The 16,951-nt window shown below is 37.9% G+C and overlaps 1 protein-coding gene across 9 annotated transcripts in view; it reads right to left on the bottom strand.

Moving 5' to 3' along the window:
- LOC135079326 (innexin shaking-B) overlaps positions 1-16,951 on the bottom strand; it is a 91,013-nt gene continuing 74,062 nt past the window's right edge. For all 9 annotated transcript variants that reach the window (XM_063974016.1, XM_063973958.1, XM_063973981.1 and 6 more), the window contains exons 3-5: positions 5,892-6,111; positions 2,348-2,471; positions 1-1,987 (exon numbers count right to left, since the gene is read on the bottom strand). In XM_063974016.1, coding sequence (XP_063830086.1) covers positions 1,582-1,987; positions 2,348-2,471; positions 5,892-6,108 — 747 coding nt within the window. In that variant the 5' untranslated portion in view covers positions 6,109-6,111 and the 3' untranslated portion in view covers positions 1-1,581. The remainder of the gene's footprint in view (positions 1,988-2,347; positions 2,472-5,891; positions 6,112-16,951) is intronic.

The following is a 16,951-nucleotide window of genomic DNA, read 5'->3' as shown; positions in this document are numbered from 1 at the left end:
TAATTTCATATAATTTAATCGATGTCTCCCATGGTAACTTTCTCATTAACGCATGTCGTCCATCAGTAGAAGATTTTGGCACGATATTTGGCGTTGACTCGACTACAGACACCATGATGCCTCCCTGACATTAGGAACATTGGAGAACCCCCAAAACAATTCGACATTCGTAGATCTATAGCGACACTAAATTGTTACAGTTTATTTTTACAATCGACAACCTTTTTACATTTACAATTATCGTACAGCTTGAGTCAAAAAACTTTGATCTCACTAAATAAATAATTCTAATAATGCTTACGGATAAAGAAAAGTATAGCTAACATATAGTCTGTGATTAAATTATAAACGTAGTGATTACAGACACTTTGAATCGAGACGAAGAAGAATCCGTTTGACTTATGGTTCAAAAATAACTTAATGATAAAGTCTATAATCTTATTGATAATCTAAAAGTCACATAATGTACGAAGATTGAAACAAAGTTTTTTGACTTAAGCTGTAAGCCTTTACACATTATCTTCTATATCCATACGAACACAACAATTCCCAACAACTTCGCATCGTCTAGTACGAGGTAACGAATTAGGCACAGCTAAGTTCTTTCCAATATATCTTATTCTAGTTCCAGATTTGGAAAGTTAATTAAGTGACCTGTTAAAGATAAAGTCAGATAAATTATCGAGATTCACTTCGTTAATTACAACAAAACGTTAATGCCAATTTGTTTAGAGTACATTTTCGACGTGTGCGAAAATAATCAGTCGTTTCTTTAAAATTCAAAACGTAAATTAGTTTCGAATCGAATTTATTTGCTTTGCTTATAAATGTAAAGGATAACATTAACTCGTTCGGTTAAACAACGCAAAATGTCTTTTGGCACGCAAAAGTACCTACAGATACACCTACAGGTATTATGAACGGTTCCATTCACCGACATCAAAGTATTAAACAGATAATTTAAAAAAAGTTTTTAAGCTGGAATCCCGAATAGTATTCTCAAGTCTAAACTACATTAGGTATTTATAATATATTAATTTAATTATTGCTTTATTATTGGTCTGTCAAATCTTTGGTAAGTGAGAAATGGTGTAAAAAAAGGTAAGTTGTGTGCTATTTATGTGCTTACATTCAATTTATTAGCTAGAATAGAAAAGAAGAAAGCCATTTCAATCACTACGAACAGCGAGACTTAATAAAATACTTCTAAAAGTTGAACACTAGATACTCTAACCGGATAGCCGCCATTGCTGACTTTTAAAAGGCCTTCGATAGGATTCATCCTGAGATCACGTAATCTTAAAGATTAAGTACAAACTATTATTGCGTGTTTAGAATTGCACTGTTACGATTCTTACGATTATAGATAGTATCGATTAAGAAAGTCTTTGATACACTTTGTATTGTCCAGTCTGGGCAGGGATGCCGCAGGGCAGCGTACTTGGGCCACGCTTGTATACCGCGAGAGGAATACGTCACTCTGTGGTTATACGTGGTGAGTTTGATCATTCAAACGGGCGGGTCCATGTCACGCTGCAACGACGTTAGTCATGTGTGGAACACCCACCCGGGGATCGGAGGTCACGCGTCTGGGACGCCGTGGATATGGTGCTGGTAGTTGTGATTGAGTTTGTTCGCGAACTCGTGCATTATGTCCCTGAAGATGACGGAGTCTAGGTTCTCTCCTAGAATGTAGAGTAGGTACCAGTCGCCCATTTTGCTTCGTCTGACGATGGTGTCGACGTTGTCTCTCCTGACGAGCCTGAACCTCATTCGCATCATGTAGACTCGCATTCTTGGGGAGAAGATGATGACGAGCCGGTAGAGGAGAGTGATGAAGGTGAGGATGCCGAGGATGACGAACCAGAACCAGAGGAAAATGTAGATCTTCTCGTTGACGACGTTGAGCGGCAGGATGCACAGCGCGTCGTGCCGCTCCACTTCGCCCGAGGAGCCGAACTTGTTGAATAGTGTGCACTTTACCATCCTGGAACACGATAGGTAATAATTTAATGAGACAGTTACAAAATGTAATTGAAATACGGAATCTTGTGTGTATTAAAATAATGCTTCGGCCTGCAGGAGATCATTATTAGAAAAAAATAACTAATCTGCTATTATCATTGTTAAACTACTCTCCAGAAATTGCGACTTTAAATATTTATCTTTTGAATCAATCATTAGAATTTATTTGAACCAAAAATAAAAATGTAATAGTAGGTAATTATTGTGAAACTGAAGATTAGATTAGGGACTGACACTTTTTTTTCAAACAATTAGATTTTTATGAATTAAGATGCATGAGTTTTGATTGCTCTCTTAGTAACTTAGATAAAATATGCCTTACCTTGGGAATATGTAAATCATGGGGTCGACGCGGTCCTCCTGGTCGGACTCCATGTAGGCGATGACGTCGAGCCCGAACGTCATGAACTCGCCGTCGAAGAACCGGTTCATCAGGAACATTTGCCCTGGATACAGACATAGTGTGAGAATTATGTGGTGGAGCCATGGGTTCTAAGTTTCAAGGGTAGACAGCTCTTCATTATCATTATCATCATCTCAGCCATAGGACGTCCACTGCTGAACATAGGCCGCCCCCAATGCTTTCCATGTTGCCCGGTTGGTAGCGGCCTGCATCCAGCGACCTCCAGCTAATGATGTCGTCGGTCCACCTTGTGGGTGGACATCACACGCTTCGTTTTCCGGTACACTTCAGCCCCTAGCAAGGGGGCTATTATGGGCGACAATACGTATTGTTCTCCGTCCGTAACTATAAATTTTATGTTTTAAAATTGCACCTATCCCGACTGCTTAAATTGCTGTTTTTTCTAGATTGACGTGCCATACGTACAATAGAGGTACCTTTCTACTCAGGAAAAGTAACATGCAACTAAATCCCACATCACATGGCAATAAAGGCCTGAACTCAAATAGGTATGACATTCGGATAAATTGAAAGTTGAAATCATGGTGTCCAGCAAATACATTTTTTAAAATCTAGTTTCCAACTAATAAAGTAAAGTTATAAAAATAGCATAAGATCAATCGACTCTTCCTTATTTTTGTAGAATACGAATTCACGGGCATAAATTAAATAAGCTTCTGAAAAAGCTTATCATAACCAAATCAAACATGAAAAAACTATTATAAGTTACAGATTTATTACCTACGTACAAGATCCATGAAAGAACCCATAACTTCTCTATTTCACCCTTTAGTGTCGATATACATAAACAATTTCCTTATCATTTCAGTTTGAAGATGGCTGTTATGTTTTCATCTCATTACACTGCTCACAAACATTTCTATCTCGATTCTCGCACAACTGTATATTGTATAATACACCGTATATTTGTATATTATTGCTGACGTATTTACTGACTTCGTGACGCCTTCTGCGCTCTTTGCTGATGTCCCATTTTTTTACTACCCTCCCAAATAGAGATCCGAGCTATGTATGTATAATAGGAGTGACTTGTATTTGGAAAACAGTGTAGATTTGCTAAAGTTATGTAGTTAGTAAGTTCAGTGCTGATCAGAAAATTTGAAGATATTATAATACAGGGTTTGAACAATAATTTTGTCGCCTGTCAGTCTTTGTAAGATGAAAAGATTTAATCACGCTGACTATTCTCATAAAGTTTCCTTTTAAAAAAGTTCCTTTAATTTTTGTAACTATAAACAATTCTAAAGGATCTAAAAATAAAAACAAAAAAACCTATCTAATTCTGCTACTTTTTAGAGATACAACAACAACAATCAGTTTAGGTCGTAATTTCAGTCCTAGAAAAAACAGTTACACCCACACATAAAAATGATTTAGGCGCATTAAAATCGTGCGTTTTGTATGCAGACAGTGGGCAGGGATCTCGAATAAATCTTGTAGGGCAAGCATATTTTCCATAGTTATTTGCTTGCATAGAGGCGTCGAGTTTCCAATAACAAAAACAAGGGCGCGCTGTGCGAGCGAAATTTGCTGTCCACGCTGTCCTCACGCGTGTGCGGCCATGAGACCAGCGACTGCTACTCGTGAACTCTACTAGCATCTGAGCGTCGCTATTTTGAAATCACTTACGTGATACTACACTTTAAATGAATCAATTGGTCTATGTCACCACATTTAATTCATTTAATTATAATTCGTTCATTTCAGCTAAAATTTAAATGACATCCGTGCTGGATAAAGGCCTCCTTCAAGGATTTCCACATCGACCGGTCCTGCACTGCCCGCATCCAGATACTTCCTGCGACCTTCACCAGATTGTTGGTCCACCTAGTGGGAGACCTGCCCACACTACGTATTCGGGCCCGTGGTCGCCGCTCGAGACCCAATAGATTTTTGATAATTGAGTAAACGCACGTGATGTCATAGCTTCTTATTGCTACACGGATCCAATTTAGTGTAGCATTATTCAAGTAATTTTATAATGGAGACACTGGGATCCCAGGTTAGCGCTCTCATGATAGCAGTCGCTTCTTCTTCTTGTCGTGTACATAGTGTCAGCCCAAAACTCCGCCAAAAGAGTGGCGGTGTCAGTAGCCTTCATTAAATCTTCCTGCGTGCAGTTGTTATAGCAGTCGCTGTTCTAGCCGTTTGGTTTTATTCTTCCACAATCGCCGTTCTAATGGCCACACTCACGCATCCCAATACCGCGCGCCATCTGCCAGCGCCTGCCCCGAATCGCAACTACCACAGTACATCATATCGCGAATTAAAAGGGACGTAAACCTTTTACAGCCGCCCGTTTTATCGAAAGGTACACAATTAGATACAGACGTAAAAACGTACATGTACGTCTTACCCGTGTGAACAAAGATATAACAAGGACAGCTACAAGTAGTTCTTTTGAAATAAAAGATAGGCTTGCTAGAATGATGGTCACAGTTTTAAAAATAATAAAAAAGCTATTTCTAAATTCGCAAAATATTGTTTCAAGTCTAGCTACCAGCATTTCACATCAGCCTTAGATACTTTCTTTTTTTCGCAAAAAGTTCTTATTAGATCTATCGCACCAAAAACATTTTCATGTAAAACTTTGCCAAGACCACACGAATACACTATAAAAAAGTTATCAGATTTTATGTAGTGCCAAACTTATATGGCTAATTCTATAGAGGGCGTATACGCCCTAATTTTACAAACTACACCTTAGTCAAAATAAGTGACTGAGCAGACTGTATGATTCTAAGCATCATCATCATCGCCATCATCATTACAGCCGCAGGACGTCCACTGCTGAATAAAGGCTTCTCCTAATGATTTCCATTACGACCGGTTGGTAGTGGCCTGCACCCAGCGCCTTCCTGCAACCTCGGCCGTTTGGTGTAGTGGTTCAGAACGGACTACTATGCCGAGAGATCCCGGGTTCGATTCCCGGCCGGGCAGAAATTGAAATGACGAATTTTAATTTCTGTGACGGGTCTGGGTGTGACTATGTATAATATGTATGTATTTAAAAAAAAAAGTATATAAGTAGTATATCCGTTAAGCTAGCACCCATAACACAAGCATTAAGTTGCTTACTTTGGGGCTAGCTGGCGCTGTGTGAAATTGTTCAAAGATTTATTATTATTATTATTAATTGAAAATACAAACCTTTATGAGGTCGCCGATCCATCTTATGGTTAGACGACCAACGTTGCGCTTTCCAGTACGTGGCCTCCGCTCCAGAGAGCTCAGTGTGAGTTTACATCAAACGTCCTCACTAGTAAGCGCGTAAAAAAATACATTAAATGTATGACGGATTGTACAGCGCCCTTAGTGGAAATTTATTTTTACTATATTTTTTTAACGCGCACACACAGGACGTTTGATGTAAACTCACACTTACGCCCACTGAACCTTGCTTACCCATTGATTCTAAGCATAAATACAGAAGATATCGTACCTATAACATTCACAAGGGCCAGCCCCTCGCAGAGGTAGTACCGGTAGGCCCACCAGTTGTGGTACCGCAGGTTCTCCCACAGGTAGTCCAGGATGAGCTTCTTCTTCGTTTTCTTCTCTATCTCCGTGCAGACGCCCACATCGAGATCCATCATGAGCGCGCGGATCTTGCCGCCCTCCCACGACTTCCAGAGCCATCGGGGAGCGTAGAACAGCATAGCCTGAGGACAAAGAGGAATATTACTATCAGAATGTATTCTTCTAGGGGCTGGATGAAGGCCGAGTCTTCCAGTGACTTGGGGATATCGTTGGGGATGGCCTATGTTCAACAGTGGACGTCCTGTGATTGAAATGGTGGTAATGTATTCTTGGCCTCTCTAACCAACCGGATTGGGCAGCGTGGGGAGTTTAGGCCAAACCACTAATTTATTACTGGGTATGGTGCTGAACATTGTCCGTTGATGTTATTGACATCAACGGACAAAGTCAAAGTAGGTCTTTTTTGAACGAACATAATAATATACCTACTTACTATTAATAATAATTTAGTTGACGAATGTTTTCAACCATTTCTATTTTATGTTTTAACTGCTCAATCGGAAGTGCGTACATCACCTATTTAAATTAACAAATACAACCCCATATAAATGGCTTGTTCAGTAACATTTGTTAGCAGCTATTCAATAAACTTTTACAGCTATTAACGATTTGCCAACACGTTGTTACTAAGCCTCTCCAGCAGGTAGCAGCGTGTTTAATGTTTTAGCAAAACAACTAGAAATAGCAAACGAAATCGAAAGCAGAAACGGGCTCAAGGATTTTCCTAATGCAATATCGTGGGCGGATTTTATCTAAACAATAAAATTTGTCAATAACCGCTTAAATCCGCAGACGTTAAGTTTTTCAAGATTTATCTCCTCTACCTGGATGTTTCGTGGACTTTATTTAGTGAGGAATAGAGTTGCATTTGCAAGTGCAGGACAATCAGACGGATATAAACTCATTGGCTAGACAGTATCGTAAAGCTTTACGGGTGTAACTATTATTGTAGCTTTCAACGGCGACGTTAAGCTCGGATTTGGGCCGATCCAATCTGCTGACAGCCGTATGACTATCTCTACGGAATGGAAGCTGTTTTTGTCTACAATATTATGTTAGTTATACTAGACGTAGTATATTTTATTCCACGCCTGTACACTTTTCGTACATTGTAGACACATTGAAATTCTGTGCATGATATGAGACAATACCTCAATTAGAGAAAAATTACAATATTTAATAAAATTAATGGAAAAAACTAAGCACTATAAGTTAGTTTGGCACAGCTAAACAGTGCTTGTTTTTTATTGAACGAGTAATAATTTCGTTGGAATGTAAATTATAGAAATGCATACCTACATAAAAATGTTCGGCTTTTCCGGGAAAAACTAATGAGCGTGAGTTCAGGATATTGATACGTAGGTGCCTATTCATTGGTTAAGTTTTAGTCAACACTTCCCTTAAACACTTTATAAATAAGATTATTGTTTGAATATTACATACATTTTACAATCATCAGTAGGTACATCACACTAAACACACATTTATGCTTTCTACCACCTCCTCTTTTATGAAACAACATATTTTACTAAAGTTTTAGACACAAATAGTTTGGAAAAATGGATCCGGCAGACGTTTGGCCGGCCCGCCTGAATATTGCACTTTCAAACTCACATTTTCACAACTGCATCTCTTTGGGGTGACAATGAGGAAGCAACAGAAAATAAACGTGGTAATTTAATGCGGCCATTGTAAAATAGACATCATAATTTTCACAAATGATGCTTGTATTTATTGTAATAATATCTTCTCTTTTTATATTAGGCCTTCTTCTCCCAAGTGTTTGAAATTCACAATTTAAAAATGATATCTTTTTCAGATGTTGATTAAATATCATATTCTTTTGTAAGCAAATTAAATCATTTATTCAGTACTGTAACATTAAAGTTTCAATCCAGAAGTTATTATACCCAGAGTATACAAGTAAATGCTGCTATTCAAGCCTTGATCGACTACAATCTCACTTAAAAGTTGCCTAATATTTGTGAAAAAGCGGTAACTTGCGTGAAAAATTCCAATTTAGTAGACTTGCATTGAAAGACTTGGAGCTTTTTTAAGTGCCACCATGGCGAAATCGTGCCCGGATTTAAAACTTTAGTATGTTACTTGGTCTAGGTGAAAAATATTATTGGCAGGTAGCTAATAGCTCATAAATAAATAAATAAATAAATATCCTTGGACATTTTACACTGCGCTTCTAGTCCCAAACTAAGCAAAGCTTGTACATGGGTACTAGACAACGGATATAAACATACTTAAATACTTTTTTTTTGTAAAGATAGGCCCCTTTTTGATGTTTATTGTCCGTGGTGCATATCATGAACCTTCGTTTGTCACCTGTCATCCGCTTTGCAACGGAGGGAAGTCGAACCTTAACTTCGAACTCCACCTATGTTCTTCTGATTAATTTCGTTGCGGGTCCAATGACAGCTTCCCCCGGGACAAACTTGACTTCTGGTTGGGAGTTTATTGGCGGTCAAGCTGTATGTAGATCCTGGCTACACAGGAATTGCAGCGGTGGGAAAGAGAGGTGGGAAAAGTCCCGTAGGTGGTCTAGGGTTGTTGGTCGGGTTTATAACTACGTCTCTCCCTGATTTTGTACGATATGAACGATGTCTCTTGCTCTAAAGATGCATAGCTACCCCAGCCATAGGCTATGCAGTTAGAGGCGACGCAACAAGTGCAGCCGCCCAACCGTAAAGATAATGGCTAGAAAAGCTAGCTCGCTCTACTTGCACACAAAAGATGTCGTGGCAAGCTGTAATCTACTTGGAGACCATTTTTAATATTCCGAACTTGCGCGGTTTGGGCGATAGAGAGATATTTACGAAAACATGTCTAGCAGCTACTTAAAATACTACTTTTATGCAGCTTACTATTTTATTTATTTTACCAATGGTCCGTGACCCTCACTCGGCATGGGGCACACTGAAAACCAGCGCCGTGGCCTTCGTCACCGTGGGTCACGGCATATGCTGAATGGGGTCCCGTTGCAGTGGGCATCTTGTTGGTGAATGGGTGGCACTGCTCAGATTACTCTTGTTTTTATTTTTTCTTCTTTTATTATTATGTGCCACTGTCATGTCTATGTAATTGCCTGTATTTGTGTGATGTCCATTGTAATAAATGTATCTTTCTTTCTTTCTTTCTTCTTTCTTTCTAAAATATTTATTTAGAATATTATTATTGCAGTTTTATACATGTAGCGCTTAGCTGATGCTTAGCAGAGTGCCTGAGGTGTGGCAGCGGCACGGGAGGGTCAATGTCGGTGAGACTTCAAATTTGTATTAGATCGTTTCATCCACGAAGACGTGCCCCAACATTTTTTGGTCGAGGGAAGCTTGGGGTGCGGGGAGTTTGATCCAAGCAATCCGAGCGTCACACTACAAAATGACTCTGTCGTGCATGTTTCAGCTAAAGGATGCCCACTACTGGACAAGGGTGCTTTCTCCAAGGATTTTCATAATCGCTGTCTTACGTTGCTCGTATCCACAGGATTTTTGCAGGTACGAGTACATTCATGTTTTTAACCAAGACTTTCCTATTTACTTGATAACTAAGGATCCAACACCCTATTTTGATTACTGAGTGAGAAATTGCAAAATAAAATGACCTAAAAATGTCTTCTTTATTCTTAATCACAATAAATGCAATATTACGACAGCAATAGATTTTTCTAAAACTGATTGCACCAAATTAAATGGTGATAGAGCTGGTCTCTATTTCAAAAGTAATGAGTTTGCGAGAATGGCCTTTAAAATTTATGGATTCCTGCTGATAATATCTGTGCTCTGCTGCAAATTATCGGTGAACCAGTCTTTGAGAAATTCCCCGATTGATAAAAAATCGTTTCGTTCGCTTGGAAACGATTACGCCTTGTCGAACGTTTTATTAACTCCGCGAATCTTATTAAAAGACATAAATTGTGATTGTGAAATGTTGCATAGGTTCCATGATTTGTCGGTTATACTGGTTATACAGAGTGTAATCATTAGGTACTTAAGTGTGCGCGTAAAGCCTTAGCAATAGGGATGTTTCCTGGGTCAAAAAGCAAGAGTTTTAATTAGTCCGTCAGTTAACGTATCAAAAAATACTCTACACGTATTTTTCACTTTTTCAAACTAATGAAAATTTAAAGAGATAAAGCGCGCCAAAGTTCATAAGAAGAGGCCCGTGACGTCAATGAGTGCATAAAAGTGCCGCTCTTTATGACGTCGCGCGGAACTTCAACGCAACATAACTATGGAATTATTTGTTAGATTGACAAATAAACATATACAGGGTGTTAGGTAAATGGGTATATGAGCCGAAACTAGCCCATGTTAACATACTCATATAAATACTATAGTGGTGTCAGAAAGTGGATATCGTAATATTTAATAAATAATATTTTCCCATACAAAACTAAATCAATAATTATTATTTTAATTTTTGGACAGCCCTACGATCGCGCAACTCCCTCCTAGGTCAAACGGTATTTCATTCACAAATTTTGACGCGAGTCGGCACCGCCCACTTTTATTATTACTTTTGAACCAATTCTTCACTTACCTCTTTTTATTGACTCTGCTCGCAATCCAAGATATTCAGGGGGTAACACTTCACTCTAATTCACAAAACGAATCGCAACACATTATCACATCCATCCACTCACTTATTTACCTTCCCACGCTTTCAAGTGACCGGGTAGGTACTTGTAGTGAAATCCTATTTTCAAGAACGGGATCTCCGGGTCTCCCTTCGCGGTGGTATGGTGGTGTCGATTCACCCACCCGCGAAAACATTATGACACAAGGTATCGTGGAACGGAAGGTCTCCCGGACATAAATCGTTCATCACACTAAAGAAAACACAAAGTCCTATTGCACTAACACCACTCAACACCATAATGTCATTGTATTACTTAGATAGTTGAATATCTAATTATCCAGAACGTCGAACAACAAAACATCGCAACAAACTGATCAAATTATAATGTAAACAAATAAACATGGCCGCATGGCGCATGCGCGGTGCAACTAGTGCGAGGTCATTATTTTTTCCATAAATTCGGTAATCGATATTGATATTACCAAAAATCGATTAAAATATCAAATTGTTTGAAACCCATCTGACTAATCAATAGGAATGTCTTAAATTCAATTATCGAACAATTGATAGATCCTACCTACCTGAAATCGCTCATACTATCGATTGGTCTAAATCAGATAGAAGATATTGAAAAAAAAAAAAACTAACAACACAGTTTTATTTGATAAATTAAGAAAACCGTAATCTGCCATGCTTTTGGAAATGTTTTAGCTAAATTTAATCTGCGATAAACGCTGTTATTTTTCTTAGAAAATAATTAATATGATAATATTTTATTAACGATAGTATGAGTGATTGGGTGGCCCTTCGATAGGCTATTGATAGACAATCAGCAAGAATACTGACCAACTGGATTGTAATTACGGCACTGTAATGGACGACTCGACCTTCATTAGTCAATCATGAAATGAAAACTTAACCCCAACCACATGTCGTCTCCATTAATGATTGGAAATTAATTAATGGCACCTGAATTTATTATTTGTAGAAAAAAATCCTTCAACGATTTATTATTGAACAAGATTAAAATCTTAATCGATTTTTTGCCTTCAATGTCACTTCCCTACTCCTGCGCCGCGATGATCTTCCAACTCTTTCTTGCAAGTGAAAGCCGCCGTGCGATACGTCTTGCGTCTCACTCTCGCTACACGTGCCGTCCCATTGTTCGAGAACAATAGGACCTTTCGTTGTCCTTCAAAGATTAAACAGTGCGTTGGACACTTTCTTTAATGCCTAAGGTTATTTTTTCAATAATCGTGATTTACGATGATAAAATTTAGATGATTACCTACAATGTCTCATTTTCCTTAATCAGTTATCAAGTTTAATGATTATTCAATTAATTTTAATAAGTAAGTTACAGGCAATGAAGTAAAATTAATTCTTGACCACTTTGTTTACTTTTACTTATCCAAATCGAATCAAATAAGGTAAGGTAAGTCAAATACTCCCTGTATTTGACTTATGCTAAATCTTTTTAGATGGACTGATTTTCCTGGGGAACTGCTTAAGGTTTTTGCCTCTCAGAGAAAAATTTTTAGGCAGAAAATAATAATGAATTCTGTTATTTGTTTTATCTACGCAAGTTTGTCGTACTATTAATTTTCAGGGGTATCACGACACAATCTGGCGACAAAAACTGAATCAGCTGATTACTCAATAATGGTACCATTCCCAGACTTTCTGACACCACTATAGTATTTATATGAGTATGTTAACATGGGCTGGTCTCGGCTCATATACCCATTTACCTAACACCCTGTATGTGTCCAATATTTTTTGGTATTAAACATGACGGACTAAAAAAATTTTTTTAGGAAACTAGCCTATTATTCCATAATCAAGAAATATGTTAAATCTTTAATTTTTGTATCTTATTTTTGTGTTTGTGAAACCGCACTCGCTACTTTTTGTCACGTAAGCAATTTGTTCTTATTGAGAAATAAAGTAATTTTAAACCGCAAACGTTTAGGGTTTTTTCATTGTTAGGATTTACAACTTAAACAGCAATAAAACCTAACCGCGAAGACTAATTTAGTTTGTCTCAGGGGAAAGTTAAACTGTCATTGGCCCCACAAATAAAATAAGAGGACTTCGAAGTTAAGAATCGCCTTCCCTCCAATACAGAGTGGATAATACATGTAAATCGAATGGTATGTATTATTTATTTTTAATGCAAAACAAGGCAGGTATTTGATTAATTCAGGCAGGTAATTGATTTTAATCACTCCTGATATTAAGTGAGATGCAGTCTAGGATGTTACATATCTGCCCAGTAAGTACCTATTCACACAGCTGCTGGCAGCGAATTCCAGTTCATAGCTGTTCGCATTATAAAAGAGTTAGCGAACCGCTTAGTGCGAAAAAAGTTATTGTCAATCTCTTTTACACCCTGTATACGAACGAGTAGCCCATTCACTAATATGCGTTTGGCATCTCGTGTCAGATGTCTGCCATCGTCTTGATGTCGTGATAAACGAGGTCTTTGGCTGAAGCATTATTAATAGACTGACGCACTTAAAATTAGCCAGACAGATGGACAGGTCATGATCACTATCATGTATAGCAAAAACTAACGCATTGATAAAATAAAAGTTTCAAAAATACATGGTGTTATAAAAAGTGCGATTATTTTATGATGTGAGTCCTAATAAATAACAAGATGTAGGTACAGGTAGGTACATGAGTACCTACTATAAAAAGAAAGAGACAAAACAGTTTCTTTTCATCGTGGTGAAGTTACAAGTAACATTTGGCTGAAAAAAATAATGTGCTAAGGAAAGATTTTTCAAATATTTGACACTGAAATTCAATTTGTCCAAAATATTTTTTAGCAATCTGGAAGAATCTGTTAAACAGAAAACTTTATTAGTCTGCCCCATTTCACTCGAGTCTTAGGCTGAGTTGCACCACCTGACTTTAACCGTAACTATACCTATAACCGGTGCGTTTTATATGGAGTTAACAGATTTTTGAAGTTTTTTAAGGTTACGAGTAAAGTAAGATGGTGCAACCCAGCCTTAGTTATTTATGTCAAAGGTCTCCAACTAAAAGAAAACCTAAACATCAACAGTGCGGTAACACGTTTTGTTCAAACAAATAAACCGACTAGTTGTTTATAATACATGCGCGTGCGCGTGCCAAGCAGTAAAAGACGACAAATGACTCGAATGTAACGTCCTGGAGTTGGCACACAAGTTCTTTGAACGTGGTAATGGTAATGGTAATGGTAGACTAATCTATACTAATATAATAATAATATAATAAATATCTTTATTTGCATAAAACATGGTAGAAAATAGTTATTACAAAATTCATAAGCGAGTACACAACATGTTTAGTCGAATAAAATAGACATGCAAATTTATATCGTCTCCGCAGAGCACCCATTTCGTATTAGTACTTATTTAATGAATACCTTTCGCATAATATTATAAATGCGAAAGTAACTCTGTCTGTCTGTCTCGCTTTCACGCCTAAACCACTGAACCTATTTTGATGAAAGGCATATGATTTTGATGAAGTATGAGTCCCGGGAAAGGACATAGGATAATTTTTATCCCGGTTTTTGAAACAAGGACGAGCGCGATAAAGTTTTTCTGTGACAGACAAAATTGCACGCGGGCGAGGCCGCGGGCGGAAAGCTAGTAATGCTATAATGCTATGATAAACATCACTATCAAATATTACAACAAATTGGCAAGCATTCGTGTACTGTTCATGTCGTTGTTAATTTGACATCACATCTGATAAAAGAAAACAGTGATAAAGCGATGAAAAGACTGTAAATAATGATACAAGTGTACTGAAATGAATATTACAGTAGATTACTGTAATGTTATTAAAGGTAAGGCAATACAGAATCAAACAACAAAACAGTAACTAAAATAATCAATTTAAGATACTTATAAGTTTTACCTTTAGTACAAACCAATCCTTGGTAAAGATAATTTAACGAATATTATAAGCACTTTGAACTTTTTCTATTTTTCGGATTTTCAGTTTTCAGATTAAGATGGTCACGAGACAGCAGTTGCAGTGATGGGCTCAAGAGAAAGTTCCTCCAAATTACCAGTTAAGACCCTTAAAAATATGCCCTAAAGCTACAATACCTAGAAGAACAAGGTGCTAAGTAGGTCAAGTGCTGTCCGAATGTATTTCAGGCGGCTTTGTTGTGGACGCGGCGCTAGTGAGTCACTTGGCACCGCGGTCAACGCGCTATGCGCCGGCGCATGGCAAAAACTTTAGCGATTTATCTTATATCTATATAAAAGTGAAAGGTCGCTGACTGACTGACTTACTCACTCATCACGAAATTTCAGAAACTACAAGTGCTAGGAGTCTCAAATTTTGCACGGGGGTTCCTTTTAGAACGTAGGTGCTCACTAAGACGGGATTTTGCAAAGTTCAACCCCTAAGGGGCTAAAACGGGATCCACGCATACGAAGTCGCGGGCGGCCGCTAGTAGCTGATATAACACATAAACAGTTTTTAATGCGTCGACAGCACATCAACCTATACATTTTTATTGAAAAATAGCCTGTATTACAACGAGATATGATTCCACTGTGTTTAGCTTATCGTCCGTACAAAAAGAGCAATTTCCCATTAAAAATTCACTCTTACAGAAGTTTGTATGATAAGGTTTGTATGGAAACAGTGCAATGATTAATGAATGAGTAAAGCAATTTTTTTTAAGTATTTATATGCGGTACAATAAAGATTGCGAAGTCAGTAAGCACTAAACAGCCAGCTGCTACGAACGTCTACGAAGAGCACCGTAGCTACGAATCTAAAAGCCTTGCTACGAGTCTTGTTTTTAAACCCAGTAGTCACTGCTACTAATTTGACTACAACTAATTGAATGAAAGTACTATTTAGAAATACCCATGAAATTTTATCAAAGCGAACGTTGCTATTTTAAGCACGCGCATGAGAAAGTTTTTGTGATAAAAAGCACGTGAACAAAAGCTAGTCTAAAATAAAAAGAAAAAAAATATCCATGTCGTTAACAAAGTGACTCTTTTTCAGCATTTTAGCTAAAATAATGATCACGTAAGTGAAGAGTTAAGCCGCAGCGACATTCGTCTTGAGCCACACAGAGGCGCGCTTTCACGGCCGCGGGGTGAGTTACTGCCCAGGGCAAATGTTAACTGACTGGGATGGATTTAACACAGTGGGATTTAAATTGTACGATTTGTGTGAAAAATCATCATCATCATCAACAGCCCTTTACAGTCCACTGCTGGACTATGAGCCTCCTCCACTATAGTGGAGGGTTTTGCCATAATCTCCACGCTTGGCAGGCGGGTTGGAGATCGCAGTTTAAAAGATTGATGTTTTTCAGAGAGCGCTGCTGCCCATTCTCTGTTTGATGTGTAGTCCCTAAGCCGTGTGGTGACGGCAGAGTAGAATACATTTGTCACCAACCCCTACTCTTCCCGCGGGTGTCGTGTGAAAAATACTATTATTAAAATAAAAAGATTACTAACTATTGGGACGCGAAAGCTTAAAATCAATTAAATTAAATAAATTACGCCTAACTACTCGACTGCGCCAGAGAGAAAGTTATGTTTATAATCGCGTGAATAACTAATTTTAAACTTTCGCGTTGCATATCTAATTGAATTAATTTAAACAAGTGCTCAATTACAAAAAGTGCATCCTAGTGCCCGGTGTGTAATGATGTAAACTCTGTTGGGACTAGGTACCTAAATAACTATGTATTTATTAAAAGTTTTACCCAAAACCATTTGTAACTATTTTATCAAAATTTGATTTTTGACAGAGCCATGCGATGATAAGTCAGTCAAAGTCAAAGTCAAAAATTCTTCATTTGCTTAGAGACTATTGAAATAGTACTTACAAATCGTCAAATAAGCTCTTAGGAAGCTTTTACATGTCTTATAATCTTTTAACCCTACCAGGGAATTAAGCAGTGCCTTTCTGAAAAAGTATGCTTTGAAATATTTGCTAATAACTTTTCGACTATCTAAAAATACTCGCAGGTCGCGCGTCTCTGAGGTCTCACAGTACGCGTGAACGCACAGGGTGACACACGAACCCATCACAGAGCTCTATTCAACGTTGTACGTCCGATTTGCTGCCTCACTTAAGAAAGTATCGTTTGTGAATACATGCGAGAAAGTCGTCGTCGTAATAAGAATCGTGCCGTGTAAACACATTCAGGTGACTGATATATTGGAATGCAGCTGTTTAAAACCAAGTGTAACTTTGAATTATGCGTGTGTACGTTAATAATGCGAAAATAGTGAAATATTTAAATTCTTGAGAGTTATTGTTTTGGGAGTTCATTTTCAGAACATAATTCAAGTTGAGTACCAATGGCTTTTCTTTCAGTTGCGTTTTGAG

The sequence above is a fragment of the Ostrinia nubilalis genome, chromosome 2, assembly GCF_963855985.1.
Source record: "Ostrinia nubilalis chromosome 2, ilOstNubi1.1, whole genome shotgun sequence".
NCBI classification, from domain to species: domain Eukaryota; kingdom Metazoa; phylum Arthropoda; class Insecta; order Lepidoptera; family Crambidae; genus Ostrinia; species Ostrinia nubilalis.
This window is presented reverse-complemented; position numbering and strand designations above follow the sequence as displayed.